Raw genomic sequence first — 17,464 nt, forward strand, 5'->3', positions numbered from 1 at the left:
GCCTTTGGGCCCCAGGGAGAGGCGGTGCCCCCCCCCCCCCCCCCGCTTGTCTGCAGCTGGCTGGGCCCTCCTGCTGTGTCTCAGCACCCTCTGGGACCACTGGGGAAGCCAAAGCCCCTCCCAGAGGCCTGTCCAGTCCCCAATCCCCTGTGTCCCTGAGGCCAGGCCAGCCACAACAGGAAGTAGATGGCCCAAGCAGATACATTCATCAGTTCTTTATTGGTTGTCTGGGCCCTAAAGCTGCCGCCCTCAACTTCAGGTCTCCCTGAGCTGCCCCTCTGGGGGCCAGGAAGCGGACAAAGAGGCGGTCCTGGGCCCAGCCTACACGCCCCACTCTTCGGGGCTCATGTTCTGGTACTGAGACTTCTGCGGGTGCAGATCTCTATCGCAAAGGTTCATATCTCATCATTCTCCAGTTGAATAACATGAACTTCAAACTCATTTGGGGTGTTCTTAGACTCCAGTGTTTCCTCTGGAAGCTCCTCTGCATCCTTTACAGTGTTCCTGGCCTCTGCCTGTCCTGTAGCCTCTGCCGCAGGGCCTGGGACTTCTCTCTCAGCCTCTGTCTGTTCCCCAGCCTCTTGCACAGGCTCTGAGGACTCCCTTCTGGCCTCTACCTGTCCCCCATCTTCTCTGGGACCCAGGGCTCCCTGCAGCTCTTGTCCTGGCAGGCTGTTAGCTAGTGGGGGCTGCCTCCCAGCGTCTTGTGGCTCTGGGGGCTCTTCGGGCTGTGTGTGCCTTGGGGCCTCTCCTGGGAAGTTGATGAGCTCTGCAGGGGACATGAGCCCATCCCTGTTCAGGTCCTGGGTTTCAAGCACCTTGTCCACTACCAGGATCACCTGTGGAAGCACACAGTTGCCGTACAGGCTACACTGAACAGACATGTTCCCGGGAGCCCTGACCCTCCCCACACCTCCCCACCTCCCTGCCAGGTAGGCTCAGAGCACTTCTTTCCTAGTGGATTCCCCAAAACAGTCATGATGAAAAAGACTGAAGCCCCAAGCAGCTGAGTCTCCTTCGTGAGAGAAGCCCTCCCCCTCCACCAGCCAGCAGGGCTTACCGGGTTGGCGATGGGAAAATCAGCAGCTCCAGGTGCCAGAGCTGCGGTCAACATGGACAACAGCTCCAGGCCATCCAGCTGTCCACTCTGGTCATAGTCGTGGAGGGCAAAGAGGTAGAGGAGAACTAAGGAGGAAAAGCCGGATGAGAAGAGACATCAGGAACAGGCAGGGGGTGACTGATGGCCCAGGGTCAGTCTTGGGTGTGCTGCCCCGGAGCCCCTGCCCGCTGGCCCCAGTGCCCAGCCCCTCACCCTGCTCCCGGGTCATGTGTTCGGGCTCCTTTTCCATCCTTTCCAGTCCCTGTAGGTAGTTCTGCAGAAGCCTGCCAAAAACAGGGAAAGTCAGCCCCACGGGCCAGTGTGCAGACCCAGGCCTACCCCTACCCCCAGCCCCCACCCCCGGCCCAGCCCACTCACTGAAGCTGCTCCTGGCCTGGCTGGAAGGGGTTGGACAGGGGCTGCTGCTGCACCTCAGGGTCCAGCCTGGAGGAGAGAGAGAAGGGCCAGGCCTGCAAAGAGCCTCCCTGAGGATCCGGCCTACCAGCCGCCCACCCTCAAGTTCCTGGCAGAGTTCTCTCCCCAGACCCAGAGGGCGTTGTTCTCTCAAATTCTGCAAAAACCTTGTGGGGCGGAGACCCTTCTGGTCTCAGAAGCAGAACCACACTCCCTTGGGCTGTTTTTACAGATTCCTAACTTAGACGTTAAGGGAAAACCCAAATAAAGTGTCTGGTTAGAGGCCAGATGAGGACACACCTAGTAGATACAAGTTGGAGACCCAAGAAAACAGTGAGTGGGTGTCCAGAGAGCAGGGATCGTGGCCACCCTTCAGCTCTGGGGTCCGGGCCACGGGGCAGGCCTCTGACTCGGCCCGGAGGCACTGCCCTGGTTTCCACAGACTGGATCTGCTCCACGACACATGCTGAGGGTATGCATGATGGTTCTGGAGTTTCCATCTGCTCAGGCTCTCTTTCTCAGTCCGTAAAGCCCAAGGTTTGCTCCCAGTTCTGGACAGGGCTGCCTGTTTGACCCAAATCAGTCCAGACCTGCAAGGCTAGATTGCAGGAGCCGCTGCGGCAGCCTCTGTCCCTGCGGCCAGCCTTGCTGCTCTGTCTCTGTCCCTCCCCTCGCACCCCACATACCCAGTGTGGTCTTCACACCGGAGCCTCGAGGCAGATGAGCACACAAAACAGAACAGATCTGCTAACGATCTCTTATTCTCACAGAAGGTCTGGAGAAGAGGAGCACAGCCCCTTCCCGGGCCACAGCTGCTTCCCCAAGCCTCATACCCTGTCGGAACTGAAGCCCCAGATCCCAGACGACCCACAGCTCCTTCCCCAAGCCTCACACCCCCTTAGAACTGAGGCCCAGGATCCCAGAGGAACTGATCCCAGCAAAGGTGTCCCGTTGCCCGCTCTGCGAAGGGCTTTCCTATAGGCAGAGGTCAGGGGAAGGGCGGGATACAGAGCTCCAGGAGCATACACCCCAGGCTCCTGCCTCCCAGAGGGGCCCACCGCACCCTCAGACTCTCCAGACTCCCTGTATCCCAGCCTGTGGCCCTGCCTTCTGGAGCCCATTACCTCACGGTTCCGTCCTTGGGAGCCGCCTGACAAAGGGGCAGCAGCAGCACTAACATTCTCGTTGCCAAAGGTAACAACATCCTTGCAGGAACTGGAACTAGGAACAGAGTTAGGGAGTCAAGGGGAAGGGATGTCTGCCACAGAGTGAGGGGACAGGAGGGTTAGACAGGAGCTGCTGCTCTCCCTGCCTCCACCCGCAGCCAGGTGACAGGACTCCTTCCTGCTCAGGGAGGAGGCCCACACAGACATCAGCCATCCCCTGTGGAATCTGCCGGAAACAAATCTTACTCTGGACCCAGTGTGTAAAGCATGGAAAGCAGATCCGCTGTGGCAGAAGCAGCTCTGGGGACAGGAGTCCCTCCCCACACCCATCGCCCACTCTGTGGTGCCCGGCCCATCCCCCAACCCCATCCTTCCACACACACACCCCCCAGCCAGAGGTGCTCAGAGAAGTACAATTCAAGTACATCTACTCCAGTCCAGTTCCTCACTTTGCAAATGGAAACTAGCTCAGAGACCTTAAGAAAAAGGCCAGATCAGAAATGCAGAGGGTCACAAAAAGACCAAGATTTATGCAGAGGCAGATTGTTAGCCTGTATTTATTAAAACTCACCCAAGAATAAATCAGTAAAGGCTCAGACTCCTTGAAACAGATGTAAACTCAGGTAAGGGTTGAAACAAACCAGAGTCAAGCCAACGGTGGCCTCAGGACCTATTCTTTTCTCTTAGGAAATCCCAGTAGAAAAGAAAAAACAGAGATCGGGGCGCCTGGGTGGCTCAGTGGGTTAAAGCCTCTGCCTTCAGCTCAGGTCATGATCTCAGGGTCCTGGGATTGAGCCCCGCATCGGGCTCTCTGCTCAGCAGGGAGCCTGCTTCTTCCCTCTCTCTCTGCCTGCCTCTCTGCCTACTTGTGATTTCTCTCTATCAAATAAATAAATAAAATATTTAAAAAAAAAAAAAAAAAGAAAAGAAAAAACAAAAGCTCCCCCTTAGACCTTCATTGTGCAGGCCCACTGGCAACACAAGCTCTTGGTTATATGAAAAGAGTCAAAGAGAGAAAGGATCAGTCAGAAGTACAGAGCATGAAGCTTACTGACTAGTCCCAGGTAGGTGTACGGATCCTACTAATTCCCAAGGAAGCACACACCCACCATATCTGAGGCCTGAGACCACACCCCCATCTCTAGGAAGACAAATCCTCAGGTGCAGAGGATCAGGAACCACTGTCATGGTCCCTGACATAACAGCTGGCACAGAATTCTCCTGGGGAAATCCTGTCGGTTTCATCAGATTCTCAAAGAGCTCTGTAGCTCTAACAAGGTGCAGAAGCACGGAAAGGCTGGATTCCAATGCCTCAGAGAGGTGGGGAAGGACAGGGACATGGCCTTGCCCATAGGAAGATGCATGTGGGAGGCTGCCTATAGCTATGCAGAACCACCTTGAGGAATAAACAACCAAATATGGAAGTCTACAAGAAGGTAAAGCTACCAAGAGGCACAGAAACTGTCTTTAGTTTTCTCTGCATATACGTAGACCCAACAGATATCATGAGTCTATATAGTTGATTAGTGTCCATGATCCACAGCAGCCAAATGGGTGCTGAAACCACAGTTCCCTAAAGGTGTTCATGAACATTGGCTGCAAAACAGATCCTTGAGCTCCAGATGTTGCAACCAAGAGAGAAAACAAGTCATGGGCCAATCTGAGGGAGGGAGCTGGAACGGAGATCTCCGTATCATCAGCTGGGGGCCCTCAGGGTTAGGGTTAGGTTAATCCAAACCCCAGCTTTAGATTTTCTAAAATAAAAACTGCCATGATGCCTGAGTGGCTTAGTTGGTTAGGTCTCTGCCTTCGGCTTGGGTCGTGATCCGGGAATCCTGGAATCAAGTCCCATAACAGGCTTCCCCTGCTCTGCAGGGAGCCTACAGGTTAGGTTAGGATTAGACTAGGGTTAGGTTAACCCTAACCCCAACTGCCATGGACACATCTCTCTGAAAGGGTCGTCTAGAAAAATATCCAAACCTCCATGTCTGGGGAGTATGATAGGAGCTGTCCCAATGAAAGTCATCCCAAAGCTGGCTAAAAATAGAAAGTATCTTTACAAATGCATTGAATTGGCAAGAAAGTAAGAAATTCTGAGTACAGTGAAACAGAAAGCACAGGGCAACGGTAACCCTGGGTGGGGGGAAGTGAGCTTGAAGTAGACTTTGGCTGTCAAACCAAACCTTGGTCAATTTGCACTATCAGCTGGAGTGGCTGGTGCAGTAGAAGAGCCCAGAGATAAAGGTTGGACCCGCCCAGTGGGAGGAGACTAATAGCAGATTCCCAACCTAGAGCTGGGATTCAAACAGTCCTACTCAATCCATACTTTTTTGTGGACAAAAAGTAAATGTGCCACAAAGAAGGGAGGGCAGCATAAATCTTGTCTGTCTTGACCTTGGTGCTGGGTAGAAGGGATAAAGTCTTCCCTGAGCATTTGTAACAAGCCTGCTCTAATGTGGGTCCAAGGCCTGAACTAAGCTACTGCTGTGGTTCAAAAGCCAACGCACATTGCTTGCATTTTAAGTGGTACCTGGTTGAGAGTACCTCCAGTCAACTAGTAAAGGAAAATACACATCTTGTCCGAGAAACACAATTCCAATTCAGGCCCCAAAGTAATTCCATTGGTAAAGGGTCATGGAGCATGACCGCACAGCCAGAAAGTCACAAACACACAAGGAAATAAGACACTGTGAGTGAGAGCCAGCTAACCAATAGAGGGTGAACCCAGACTTGCAAAAGGACGGCACTGGAATTATCATACCAAGAACATGAAGTATATCTAATTTGTTTCAAGAAATTAAAGAGAAGCTTAAAACTATGGGAAAAGAGTATGAGCATAAAAATGACCAAGAAGATTTGAAGAAGAACCAAATATAACTTCCACAAATACAACGAAAAGATTAATTTTGAGTAAGTTAGTAATAATGAGTAAGTTAGACGATGTGAGAATTAATGAACAAATTATCCAGGAGGTAGCTCATTGAGCCAGAGACAGAAAATATAAAACACGGGTTAAGTGGCATGGAAAATGAAGGAGAACTGGGATCAAAGCAGTGTCCTAAGATATAACAGCTGAGATTTTCCCCAATCTCCTGCAAAAACACAATACTTGAATCCAGGAAGCCCAACAATCCAAGGAAAGCTAAATAAATAGGATACACATCCAGAGCTATTCTGAAACTATATGATACCAAGAAAAAGAGAAGGTCTTAAAGGCAGTCAGAAGGAAAAGACAAATCCCCAAAAGGACGATTAGAGTGATAATTGATTTCTCAACAGCAACAGTGATACCAGGTTACAGTAGTACAGTATTTTAACACATTGAGAAGGGGAAGTGTGGGGGGCGTGGGGGAGAACTGTCATTCTAGAATTCTCGTCTCAGCAAAATTATCTTCCAAAAATGAGGTGAAACAAAAACAATTTTAATAACAAATTAGAGAATTTGCCACCAACATTCCTCCATTAAAGAAAATTCTAAGGGATTTACTGCAGGAAAAAGGAAAATGATCCCAGAAGGGTTTGAAATGCAAGGAAAAATGGTGAGCAGAAAAAAATTAGAAAGTATTTGGGAAAACAGAAACAAACGCAGACTGATAATTACATTAATATAGGGAGCAAAAAAAGGTGAACTAAACTGCAATATTGGACAACATGAAGATGTAAGGTGAGGGGGTGCCTCGGTGGCTCAATGAGTTAAAGCCTCTACCTTCAGCTCAGGTCATGGTCCCAGGGTCCTGGGATCAAGCACGCAGCGGGCTCTCTGCTCAGCGGGGAGCCTGCTTCCCACTCTCTCTCTGCCTGGCTCTCTGCCTGCTTGTCATCTCTCTCTCTGTCAAATAAGTAAGTTAAAAAAAAAAAAAAAGATGTATGGTGAGGATGGTTGTTTGGGAAGAGAGTAGACATATTGAGCAACTTTGTTAAATATGCACGGAAACGTCTTAAGGAGAACCACTAAAAAACCAGAAATGGAAGAAATAGAATATATGACCTCAAACCAGCAGAGAAAAAAATGAATGGAATTTTTAATTTTTTATTAAAGCAGGATTATTTTTTAAGATTTTATTTATTTATTTGATAGAGAGAGAGACAACAAAGAGAGGGAACACAAGCAGGGGGAGTCGGAGAGGGAGAAGCAGGCTTCCTGTTGAACAGGGAGCCTGATGTAGGGCTCCATCCCAGGACCCCGGGATCATGACCTGAGCCAAAGGTAGATGCTTAATGACTGAGCAACCCAGGTGCCCCATGAATGGAATTTAAAAAAAAAAAAAAATCATTTCAAAGGAAGGCAGTAAAAGAGAATAGAGAAACTTTAAAAATGAAAAAGTAAGGCAAAAAATATATAAATTAAGATGGTAAAAATAGATCTAATTTTATCAGTGGTCATAACTATAAATTCTTTAAATTCATCAGTTAAGAAATAGAAATTACCGGGGTACCTGGGTGGCTCAGTGGGTTAAGCCTCTGCCTTCGGCTCAGGTCATGATCCCAGGGTCCTGGGATCGAGCCCCACATCAGGCTCTCTGCTCAGCAGGGAGCCTGCTTTTTCCTCTCCCACTCCCCCTGTTTGTGTTCCCTCTCTTACTATCTCTCTCGGTCAAATAAATAAATAAAATCTTAAGAAAGAGAGAGACAGAGAGGAAGGAAGGAAGGAAGTGTGGTATACCCAGACAATGGAATACTAGTTAGTGCTTAAGAGAAATGAGCTATTGGGGCGCTGGGTGGCTCAGTTGGTTAAAGCACCTGCCTTCGGCTCAGATTATGATCTCCAGGTCCTGGGATCGAGCCCCACATTGGGCTTCCTGATCAGTGGGGAGTCTGCTTCTCCCTCTCCCTACTCATGCTCCCTCTCTCTTAAAAAAAAAAAAAAAAAAGAACTAGCAAGCCATGGAAAGCCCTAGAGGAATTTAAATCAATACCACTAAGTGAAAGAAGCCAATCTGAAAAGGCTATGCACTATATGATTTCGACGGTAAGACATTCTGGAAAAGGCAAAACTGTGGAGGCCGTCAAAATAGTGGTTGCTATGGGTTGGGGTGGAAGGATGAAGAGATGGAGCACGGAAGATTTCAGGGCAGTGAAACTACTCTCTATGATACTACAATGACAAGACATGTCATTATACAATTGTCCAAACCCACAGAATGTTCTAGAATGAACCCTGATGTAAACTATGGACTTTGAGTGATGATGTGTCAGTGTGGGTTCCTCCAGTTGTCTGGAATGCACAGTCTGGCCTGGGATGTTGATTGTGGGGGAGCAGTGCATGTAGAGGGGAGCACAGAGGTGTACAGGAAATCTCTGTACCTCCCGCTCAACTTTGCTGTGAACCTAAAACTGCTCTAAAAAATTAAAATCTTAAAAAAAAAAATAGCAGAACTACAAGGAGAAAAGTCGAATCTGCCATCATGGTGGGAGAATTTAATAGACATCATCCAGTATTTGAAACATTAACCAGACTAAAAATGAGTAAGAATGTAGAAGGTTGAATAAAAAACTTAATATGCCTGAGCTAATGAACAAATGAGAGACCAGTCCCCTAGCAAGTACATATTCTTCTCAATACATGTGGAATATTTATAAAAACTGAGAAATAATGGGCCAGAGCACATGGCTCAGTGAATAACAAAGAATCTGTCTCACGCTATATTATATGACTAACATGTAATTACATAGAAACCAACAACAAAAATGATGCAAAAAATCTCACATATATGGAAATTTAAAAGGCATGCTTACATGTGGATCAGAGAAGAAAATCATAATGGAAACTTAAATACTTAGAGTTGGATAATACTGGGAAAATATGCGGGAAAACAAGATGGGTAGACAGAGCAGTATCAGAGGGAAAGTGGATTGACTTAAAAGCATCTAATAGAAGAAAGAGCTAAAAGTTTGTGAGTTAAGCTTCCAACTCAATAAGCTAATAAGACAGAATAAACTTAAAGAAATGAGGAGCACCTGGGTGGCTCAGTTAAAGCCTCTGCCTTCAGCTCAGGTCATGATCCCAGGGTCCTGGGATTGACTCTCTGCTCAGCAGGGAGCCTGCTTCGTCCTCTCTCTGCCTGATTCTCTGCCTACTTGTGATCTCCATCTGTCAAATAAATAAATAAAATCTTAAAAAAAAAAAAAAGAAATTGAATCAGTGAGGATTAGCCTCTGTTGTTTGAGGGACTACAAACCTGACACTTTCTAGAGAGTAACCTGGAAATGTGTGGTAATTGCCATGAAACTGACCCAGTAATACCATCCTGAGGATTAGAGAGGGAGGAACTCAAATGGAAAAAGAATTATAAAGATATTTATAACCATACCATTCATATTAGTGAAAGAAACATAATCAACCTGAATGGCTAACATTTAGGCAATGGCTAAGCAAGGCATATTAAAGGACAGAGCAATTAAAAATGATAAATATTGCAGAGCCCCTGGGTGTCTCAGTAGGTTGTGCACCTGACTCTTGGTTTCAGCTCAGGTCAGGGTGTCAGGACCTGGGATTGGGAGGAGGGCCTGCCCCACCCCCCTGCATTGGGCTCTGAGCTCCGTGGGGAGTCTGCTTCTCTCTCTGCTCTCTCTCAATCTCTCAAATAATTTTTTTTTAAATGATATTGCAGGGGCACCTGGGTGGCTCAGTGGGCCACCTGGGCCTTCAGTTCAGGTTGTGATCCCAGGGTCCTGGGATCGAGCCCCACATCAGGCTCTCTGTTCGGCAGGGGGCCTGCTTCCCTTCCTCTCTCCCTGCCTGCCTCTCTCTGCCTACCTGTCGTCTCTGTCTGTCAAATAAATAAATAAAATCTTTTTTAAAAATGATATTGCAAATTTGTAATTTTTAAAGGAAAAAATAGATGTGAAAAATATCAAAGGCTTAAACTTCTGTATCACGAAAGACACCATAAGTCAAGTACAACAGGACAAGTGAGAGAGGACTAGGGGAGTGTAAGTAAGGTTCAAAACTACCTCGGTTCTTGGGAGGGGGAGCTCCCCACAGCCTACCTCAAGGAGGTGAAAGCCAGAAGTCTCAAGAGAAAGCCCCTGGGGACTGAGAGGAGATGCAAGACTGAGACGCCTGTGCCTGAGCCAGGAGGATCAGGGAGAAGGTCCAGCCCATGGGGTGCCTGAGCATTCTGGAAGCAGTGGCTGCAAGAGGGTACAGGTCAAAGGGGCAGAGGGCCCTGGTTCTTTATGTGCAGAGTGCTGCTGGGTTTCTTGGGAGGCGGGGCAGTGGAGGCTGGTCTCAGCTGAGGGTTCTGGTATCTAAGATAGAAGAAGAAGCACATAATGGCTGAGAAGGCCAGCTGGCCAGGAGCTGGCCAGGAGAATGCTGGCAAATAGAGACCCTGGGACTAGATACCGCAGAAGACAGCCTGGGTCACAACAGATGTCAAAGACCTTTGTGGCCGAAGACCAAGAGGGTGAGCATCTCCAGGGAAGGCAAATAGAAATATAAGTTGGTAGAACGAAGATAAAGTTTATTTGCTGCTTTACTATTTATTAAGCACCCACTGTGTGTGAGGCACTATCTTACAAGTGAGATGATAAAGTAGAATTACTTCTCCTTTTTGTTTCTTAAAGCTTGCAAATATATAAGAAAGAAAAGATACAGATGTTAGACAGTCATTGAGGGAAAGACACGCAAACAGAGTTACTGAAGAAGAGGTCACACAGTCTAGAGGGGAAGGGTATGGGCCCCAACCTCAGGCGGCCTGAACCCCAGGCCTGGCCCTGAAACCACGAGGCTTCTGTGTTTTAGGCTGTTCATCTATGTGAGGCAGACAAGAGCCCCCCTCATGGGGTGCGGTAAGAGTTCAGTGACACCTGGTTGTACACATCCTACACATTTTGCACAGTGCCTGCTTGTACACAAACGCCCGTTTCCCTCCAGAAGTTTCCCTGGCCAGCTCTGCAGTGGCTTCACACACACACACCCTCCTGGTCTCCCCACCTGGATGCCCTCAGATTGTTTCCTGCACCCCCATCCCATCTGTTTACTGCCAGGACCTGGGCCTACAGGAGGCGTTGAAGTCATTTAAATCCCTCAGAGCTGTCAAAACCTATTATCCGGGCTTCTCAGGCACTAGCATTGCCTTTTAAAAGAGGACCATCCGGTGGAAGCAATTCAGGCATAAAGGGGAAGCACCCCTCAGATTCCACTAATCTACTCCCTCCTTAGCTCAAATGTTCTGGTTTGCAAAACAGGTCTGCAAATTCCTTGACCCGCCTTCCCACAAAGGACCAAGTCTAATTTGCCTTTCCTTACATATGATCTGGACTTAGCCACTCACTTCCAACGAACAGCTGAAACAAAGGTGTGGGTCATAAAAGGTGCCATAGCTTGTACCTGGTTCTGCTTCACTCTCCCTCTGTCTCCTCACACGCACATAGGCCCCTGTGGAGCCCTGAGCCGCCACGGAAGAAGTCTGGCGTCCCCGAAGCCGCCACGCTGGAAAGACTGTGTGGGGAAAACGCAGAGGCCTGAGGAGCTGCAGCCGATCCGGCCCTCGGCTGCTCTAGTCTCCCCAGCCCAAGCCCATCCCGGTGAGAGGGCAAACCTTCAGGTGATTCCCACTCCCAGCTTTCAAGGTGCCCCAGTCCACACGGAATGAGCAGACATAGGCTGGTTTCCACAACCAGGCGCAGACTGCACGCTCAGGACCAAGGTCAACGTTCTGGCTTCCAGCCACTAAGTTGTGAGGTGGTTTAAGTTGTCTTAGTAATCAGGACTGTGTGTGACCTGTGGTCACACGGGGCCCACCTTTCAGAGCGGCCCTTGGCTTTAGCGTAATGCTCTGCGGACTCCATATTGAAATTATTATTATTGTTATTATTATTTTAAATAAGTACACCCACAGTGTGATATCATGTCCTTGATATCAGGAGTCACCAGCCAGGTGCCCACCATCCTGAAATTCTTACTCTTGTTTTTGCCCTGGGCCCTGAAATTACGTGTCTGGTCCTGAACCCTGCCCTCATGAATTACTATTATCCTCCTCCTCTTGGTCCTATGCATCCATTTCATGTATGTAACCATTCAGGGGGCACCTGGGTGGCTCAGTGGGTTAAGCCTCTGCCTTCGGCTCAGGTCATGATCCCAGGACCCTGGGATCGAGCCCCACATTGGGCTCTCTGCTCAGCAGGGAGCCTGCAAACCCCCGCCCCCTCTCTGCCTGCCTCTCTGCCTACTTGTGATCTCTCTCTCTCTCTCTGTCAAATAAATAAGTAAAACCTTTAAAAAAAAAGGGGGGGGGTTGTGTAGTGGACTGAGAACAGAACTTTGGGACCAGCCCCCACCACAGGCTGTCCCTGCGACCTTGGGTGAATTAATTATCCTCACTGAACTTCAGTTACCTTATCTGCACAAAGAGATGATAACAGTACTCACCTCTCCCAGTTACAATGGATAGGGAGTGTGTAACAAATTAATGTAGTAGCCTCTCTCTTGCCCTTGCCTCCAGTATCTTCTCCATTTAAGGAACCCTCCAGGGAGGGTAGCTCAGTGAGTTAAGCATCTGACTCTTGATTTTGGCTCAGGTCGTGATCTCGGGGTGGAGAGACCAAGCCCCATGTCCTGAGCAAGGAGCCTGGTTGAGATTCTCTTTTTCACTCTTCCTCTGATCCTCCCCCTGTACACACACACACACACACACACTCTCTCTCTCTCTCTCTCAAATACATAAATCTAAACAAAAAAAGTGGGGGGTGCCTGGGTGGCTCAGTAGGTTAAAGCCCCTGCTTTTGGCTCAGGTCATGGTCTCAGGGTCCTGGGATCGAGCCCTACATCAGGCTCTCTGCTCACCAGGGAGCCTGCTTCCCTCCCTCTCTCTGCCTGCCTCTCTGCCTACTTGTGATCTCTCTCTGTCAAATAAATAAATAAAATCTTAAAAAAAAAAAAGAACCTTCCATATCCACATCACATTAATCTTCCTTAGCTAGAACGCCCCTGCTCCAAAATCTTCAAAGTCTCCCTATTTCTGTTACAGTCCACAGTCCTCACCTTGGCGTTCAAGGCCTTCTGCAATCAGCATTTTATATTCATCTTCCAGTGCTCCATTACACCAACACTCGGCTTCAAACAGAAGGGCTACTGGAGCCCCCCCGCCCCCCAACACACAAGTGCTTCTCGATTTCACTTTCCAGTGCTTTTGCCCAAGCTGTTCCACCCTCTACCTGGAATGCCCTGGGCCCTCCTGACAACCCGAGCATTCTGGTTATAGCTCAAGTCACAAGCTTAAATAACTGCATGGCCCACCTCTGTTGTTTAAAGGAAGTCAAGCTAAGGTACCTCAAGTAATATGTCATGAGGTTGGTGTAATGTGATTTGTTCACGCTGAAGACATTTCTCAGCATTTATAAAAACTTCTATAAGCAACAGAAAAAAAGCCTTTCTTGAACCACCGCCTGTCAACGGTGTTCCTAATCACTCCCTACCACTATAGAGCACATAAATGTGATTTACCCTCACGACCACCTGAAAGCCACAGCTCTTGGTTAACGGTCGTGACGTAGCTCTGTAGTTATACACGTCCTTCACACACACGCACATGCACACACTCACATCCACAATGACTCTCAGGCTTCACATTTTTTCAGGCCTTTGCACCAGCACAGGTGAGGAGAGCCCAGCCTTGGAGTCAGACCTGAGATCAAGTCCTGTCTCTGGGTCCTGACAGTGTGATTCAGGCGAGTGACTTAACCTCTCTGAGCCTAGGGTAACGGTACCTGCCTTGTAACACCTTGGGGAAGAAGCAACGGGACAATGCAGGGTAAATGAGCAGCACCTGAGTATTTGCAGAGAATCTAGGATGTGGCAGGAGCCTTTGATCGTGGGTAGCTTCCATCCAGGGCAAAACTTTCTTCCACAGCATCCCTGTCAATGGCCATCAGCCCTCGCCTGACTTCCAGGTCAGGAGTCCAGCCCCTCATAGGGCATCCTTTCGGTTTTCTGGCTGAGTCTAACTGTCCGAAAGTTATTTTGAACTGAATCCTAACACTTGACTTGTCCCTCCGGTGCCCCTGTCCCTCCCAGGACACGCCCCCTCACCCAAAGAACACAGAGCGGTTCTACAGCCAAAAAGGCCCCACACCTGACAGCCGGCCTTCACCTCGCCGCTTCCAGCTGGGTGATAACCTGGGGCGCCTCTCCAGCCCCCCGCCCTTTTCTTCATCTGCCAAATGAGAAGATGAAACTCCTGCCAGCCCCCAACCCCCCTCCCAGGATGTCAGAGCGACAAAGGAGACACGGGAGGGAACCGCGGAACCCCACCATCACACCTAGGGAGCTCGGGATTCGCTTTCCAGCGAATCTTCCTCTACCTGCTCTCCGGACCTCCTCCCGGGAAGTGCCCCGAGGCGGGATCCGCCGCTCCAACCCCGTCCGCGCCGCAGGGGGGACGCAGAGGGGCTGCGCCTGCAGCCTGGGGACCCAGAGGCCGGGAGGGCGCCCCGGCCCCGCGGTCCCGCCCTGCGACCCGCGCGTCCCCCGCCGGCTTTGGTGGCGGCGGCGGCGGCCCCCAGCCCGCCCAGCCCGGTGTCCCGCAGCCAGGGGGAGCGGAGCGCGGACCCACCTGCGGCGAGCGCGGCGAGGGCTGGGCTCCGGCTTCGCGGCGGCTAGAGGCTGTGCGGCGGCCGCTCCTCGGCTCCCCGCCGGGCCCTCCCCCGGGCCGCTCCACGTGGCCGCTCCACGTCGCCCTCCGGCCGGACGCCGCCCTGGCCCGGGCAGAGTCCGCAGCCGCCCGCGGCCGGGGGCAGGGCCGCCGCCCTCCGCAGCCCCCCGCGGGCCCCGCCAAGCTTCCTCCCTGTGGTCCCCGCGCGTGTGCGAGCGCGCGCGTGTGTGTGTGTGTGTGTGTGTGTGTGTGTGTGTGTGTGCGTCTCCGTGATCTGAGAGACAGAGACGGACATTTAGAGACACACAGACGAAGAGGCAGATGGTGACGCTGGTGTTCATGAGAAGCAGGTCTAACTGTGCGGGTGCCGCCTGTGCCCCTGCCTGCTGGCCCCCAGATGTGCAGGACAAGACAAAGTGTAGCTGTTGGTGCGACCTTGACTCCTGGCTGTGGCCTTGTGTATGAGGTGCCCGTGACAGTAGGCCTATGGGATGCTGTATCCAGAGAGACAAGATGGCCTTGAGAGGGTATAGCCAGTGTGTGAAGGACTGGTGTGTGACAGGAGAGGATATTCCTAGGACACACGGGTCAGGGTATCTGGTGGAACCCTTCCTGAGTTGTCTGTGATGCTCAAGTGACAGCTGTGACTGATGATTTCCAGAGGTGTCCTCGTGTGGCTGTGACCCTGTGCATCACTGAGAAGTGGTTCCATGTGAAACTCGATTGGGGAGGGGCTGGGAAAAGGAACATCTTAAGGGCGTTGGTGGCAGTCCTTTGCCAGGACAGAGTGTAGCTTTGCGGTCAAAATGGTGTCACCTACTTTTGTCACAGTGACCAGTTCCACTACACTTCAGACTACATCCTCACCCACTGGCCCAAGGTCTTAGTTCTTTAAAACAATCACTTCTTATCTCTCCAGAATCTTCCACTTCTCCCTCTCCATCAGCTTCTTCCCATCAGCATCTATCACCACAGACCCTCATCAAGGTCACCCTGTCCTCCTTCCTGTAGTGGACACTGCTGGTACTGCCTCCTGTAATGATGGTATCCACTGGCTTCAGCAACACCATTCTTTCTCTCGGCATTTTCTTCTTCGTTTTCTTTATGTGCCCGAGTTCCTCTGGGCGATCTCTTCACTCCCCATCTGCTCATATGTTTATCTGTTCATGTAGCTTCCATCACTATCTGTTATGGGTGGAACAGAGTCCCTCAAAAAGTCCTACGTTGTCGGGGCGCCTGGGTGGCTCAGTGGGTTAAAGCCTCTGCCTTCGGCTCAGGTCATGATCCCAGGGTCCTGGGATCAAGCCCCACATCAGGCTCTCTGCTCAGCAGGAATACTGCTCCCTCCCACCCCCGCCTACCTCTGCATACTTGTGATCTGTCTCTCTGTCAAATAAATAAATAAAATCTTAAAAAAAAAAAAGTCCTATGTTATCATCCTAATCCCCAATACCTCAGAATGTGAGTTTATGTGGAAATAGTGAAAATGAGATCGTGTTGGCTCATGCTACTCCAATATAACTGGGGTCCATAGACTCAGACAGGGAGAACAACATGTGAAGACATAGGCAGAGATTAGAATGAAGATTCTACATGCCAAAGAAGGCCAGAGATTGCCAACAAACCACCGGAAGCTAGAGAAGAGGCATGGAACAGATGCTTCCTCCCAGCTCTCAGGAGGAACCAATCTTTCTGAACCTTGGACTTCTAGTCTCCAGAACTGTAAGACAATAAACTTCATTGGTCTAAGACAGCCAGTGTATAGTACTTTGTTATGGTAACTCTGCAAACTAATATATCATTTAAATGCTGATGACTATCGAATCTCAAATTCCAATCTCCAAGCCCCAGACCACTTTGGGAATTGAACATCCTTTAATTTGTGCCTAGATTTTAATTTATATAGGTGACGGAGAACTCAATGCCACTGAAACATTTAATGTTACAGTTCCCCTAGAAACTAGAGGCACAGTTCACCACACAGGATGGCAGGGAGAGGCACCAGTATAGAGGGCAGAAAGGAGCAAGGGGGAAGGCCTAGGCCATGGCCTTTGCTAAATGGGAAAGGCAAGGCAAGGCAGACAGTTTAGGATTGGCTAGTTGGAGTCAGTCAGGCAGGCTTTGGGACACAGGAACTATTCCTAGTTATCAGATACCTGACCCTGGGTTGATTTAGGACAGGGGAAATATTAGTTTATTGAGTGAGAATTAGATTAAAGAAGCAGGTCAGAGTATGGGCTCTGGATTGCAGGTGAGATGCCAACTTGGGCTGTGACTCACGGATGCCAAGTAGACAAATACAGAATTTAAGAAAACACAACTAGAACATCTACCAGCACACTAACCTCTATGTGTCTAGTCAGAACAAATCCTTTCTCCTCAAACCTCCTTCCTCTTGGCTCTGTCGCAGTCCCCTGTCACAGGGACTGGCACAGCCTTGCACCCCTGAGTCATACGGTCAGAAACCTGGGAGTCCTTCATGATTTCTCCTTCTCCCCCAGCTTCCAGTGTACCACCAGGTCCTACCAATTCTGCCTCCTGTCTTAAAGATCTTCACTCCTCTTAGGAGTGTCCTCAAGGCCAGGCAGCCACCTGCCATTCCAGAGTTCTCTTAACAGCCTAACTGGCCTGTTTCCTTTCTCAGCCTCCTCTAATCCATCCTCCAAGCTGCCTGAATGAATTCTTCTAAAACACGGTTCTAGTCATGTCGCCCACCCCTTAGTAAAACTCTTTGATGGCTTTCCTCCACCCTTAGTTTAAACTCTAACGTCCTTTGTGTAGCTGCTCACTTTCTGATTCTTGACCATCTCGTATGCTGCAGACACACCAGATTTCTTTTGGTTCCTTTAAGAAGTCTCTCAACATCCAGGCTTTCGCTTACGCTGTTTCCACTCCTGGAATGTTCTCTCCCCAGCTCTCCTTTGCCTGGGAAACTCCTACTTGTTTTTTGGTTTCACCTTAAATGTATCATCATTTAACATCTGGGTACACTTCCTCTGACCCGCGGAGTTTGGGCACCCTCCTCAGTGCTCTCACGCAGCTCTACTTCCCTTACCCAGTCCCGTGCCCTATGGCAGGGGTTCAACCCTGACTGTACATTTGAATCTTACAGAGAACGAAGTTATATCAACACCGAGGCTCCTCTCCAGACCAACTACATAGCAGGGGGCGAGGCATGCGCACTGGTA

The 17,464-nt window shown here is 49.8% G+C and overlaps 1 protein-coding gene and 1 pseudogene across 6 annotated transcripts in view; one reads left to right on the forward strand and one right to left on the reverse strand.

Moving 5' to 3' along the window:
- LOC309870608 (glucokinase regulatory protein-like) overlaps window positions 1-17,464 on the forward strand; it is an 878,156-nt pseudogene that overhangs the window by 524,526 nt on the left and 336,166 nt on the right. The window lies entirely within an intron of this gene.
- CGREF1 (cell growth regulator with EF-hand domain 1) lies at window positions 201-14,638 on the reverse strand. 5 transcript variants are annotated; one of them, XM_082745168.1, is made up of 7 exons: window positions 14,238-14,327; window positions 11,015-11,125; window positions 2,638-2,734; window positions 1,478-1,543; window positions 1,313-1,383; window positions 1,061-1,185; window positions 201-839 (listed from the first exon to the last, which is right to left on the reverse strand). In XM_082745168.1, exons 3-7 carry the CDS (start codon window positions 2,715-2,717, stop codon window positions 396-398), a joined length of 786 nt encoding a protein of 261 aa, XP_082601294.1. In that variant the 5' UTR covers window positions 2,718-2,734; window positions 11,015-11,125; window positions 14,238-14,327; the 3' UTR covers window positions 201-395. The 5 variants fall into 5 exon arrangements, with proteins under 5 accessions (XP_082601294.1, XP_082601297.1, XP_082601295.1 ...); XM_082745171.1 differs by lacking the exon at window positions 14,238-14,327 and adding an exon at window positions 13,987-14,211; XM_082745169.1 differs by lacking the exon at window positions 11,015-11,125 and having other exon boundaries at window positions 14,238-14,366.

Source organism: Mustela nivalis (assembly GCF_964662115.1).
Source record: "Mustela nivalis genome assembly, chromosome: 8".
Classification (NCBI taxonomy): Eukaryota; Metazoa; Chordata; class Mammalia; order Carnivora; family Mustelidae; genus Mustela; species Mustela nivalis.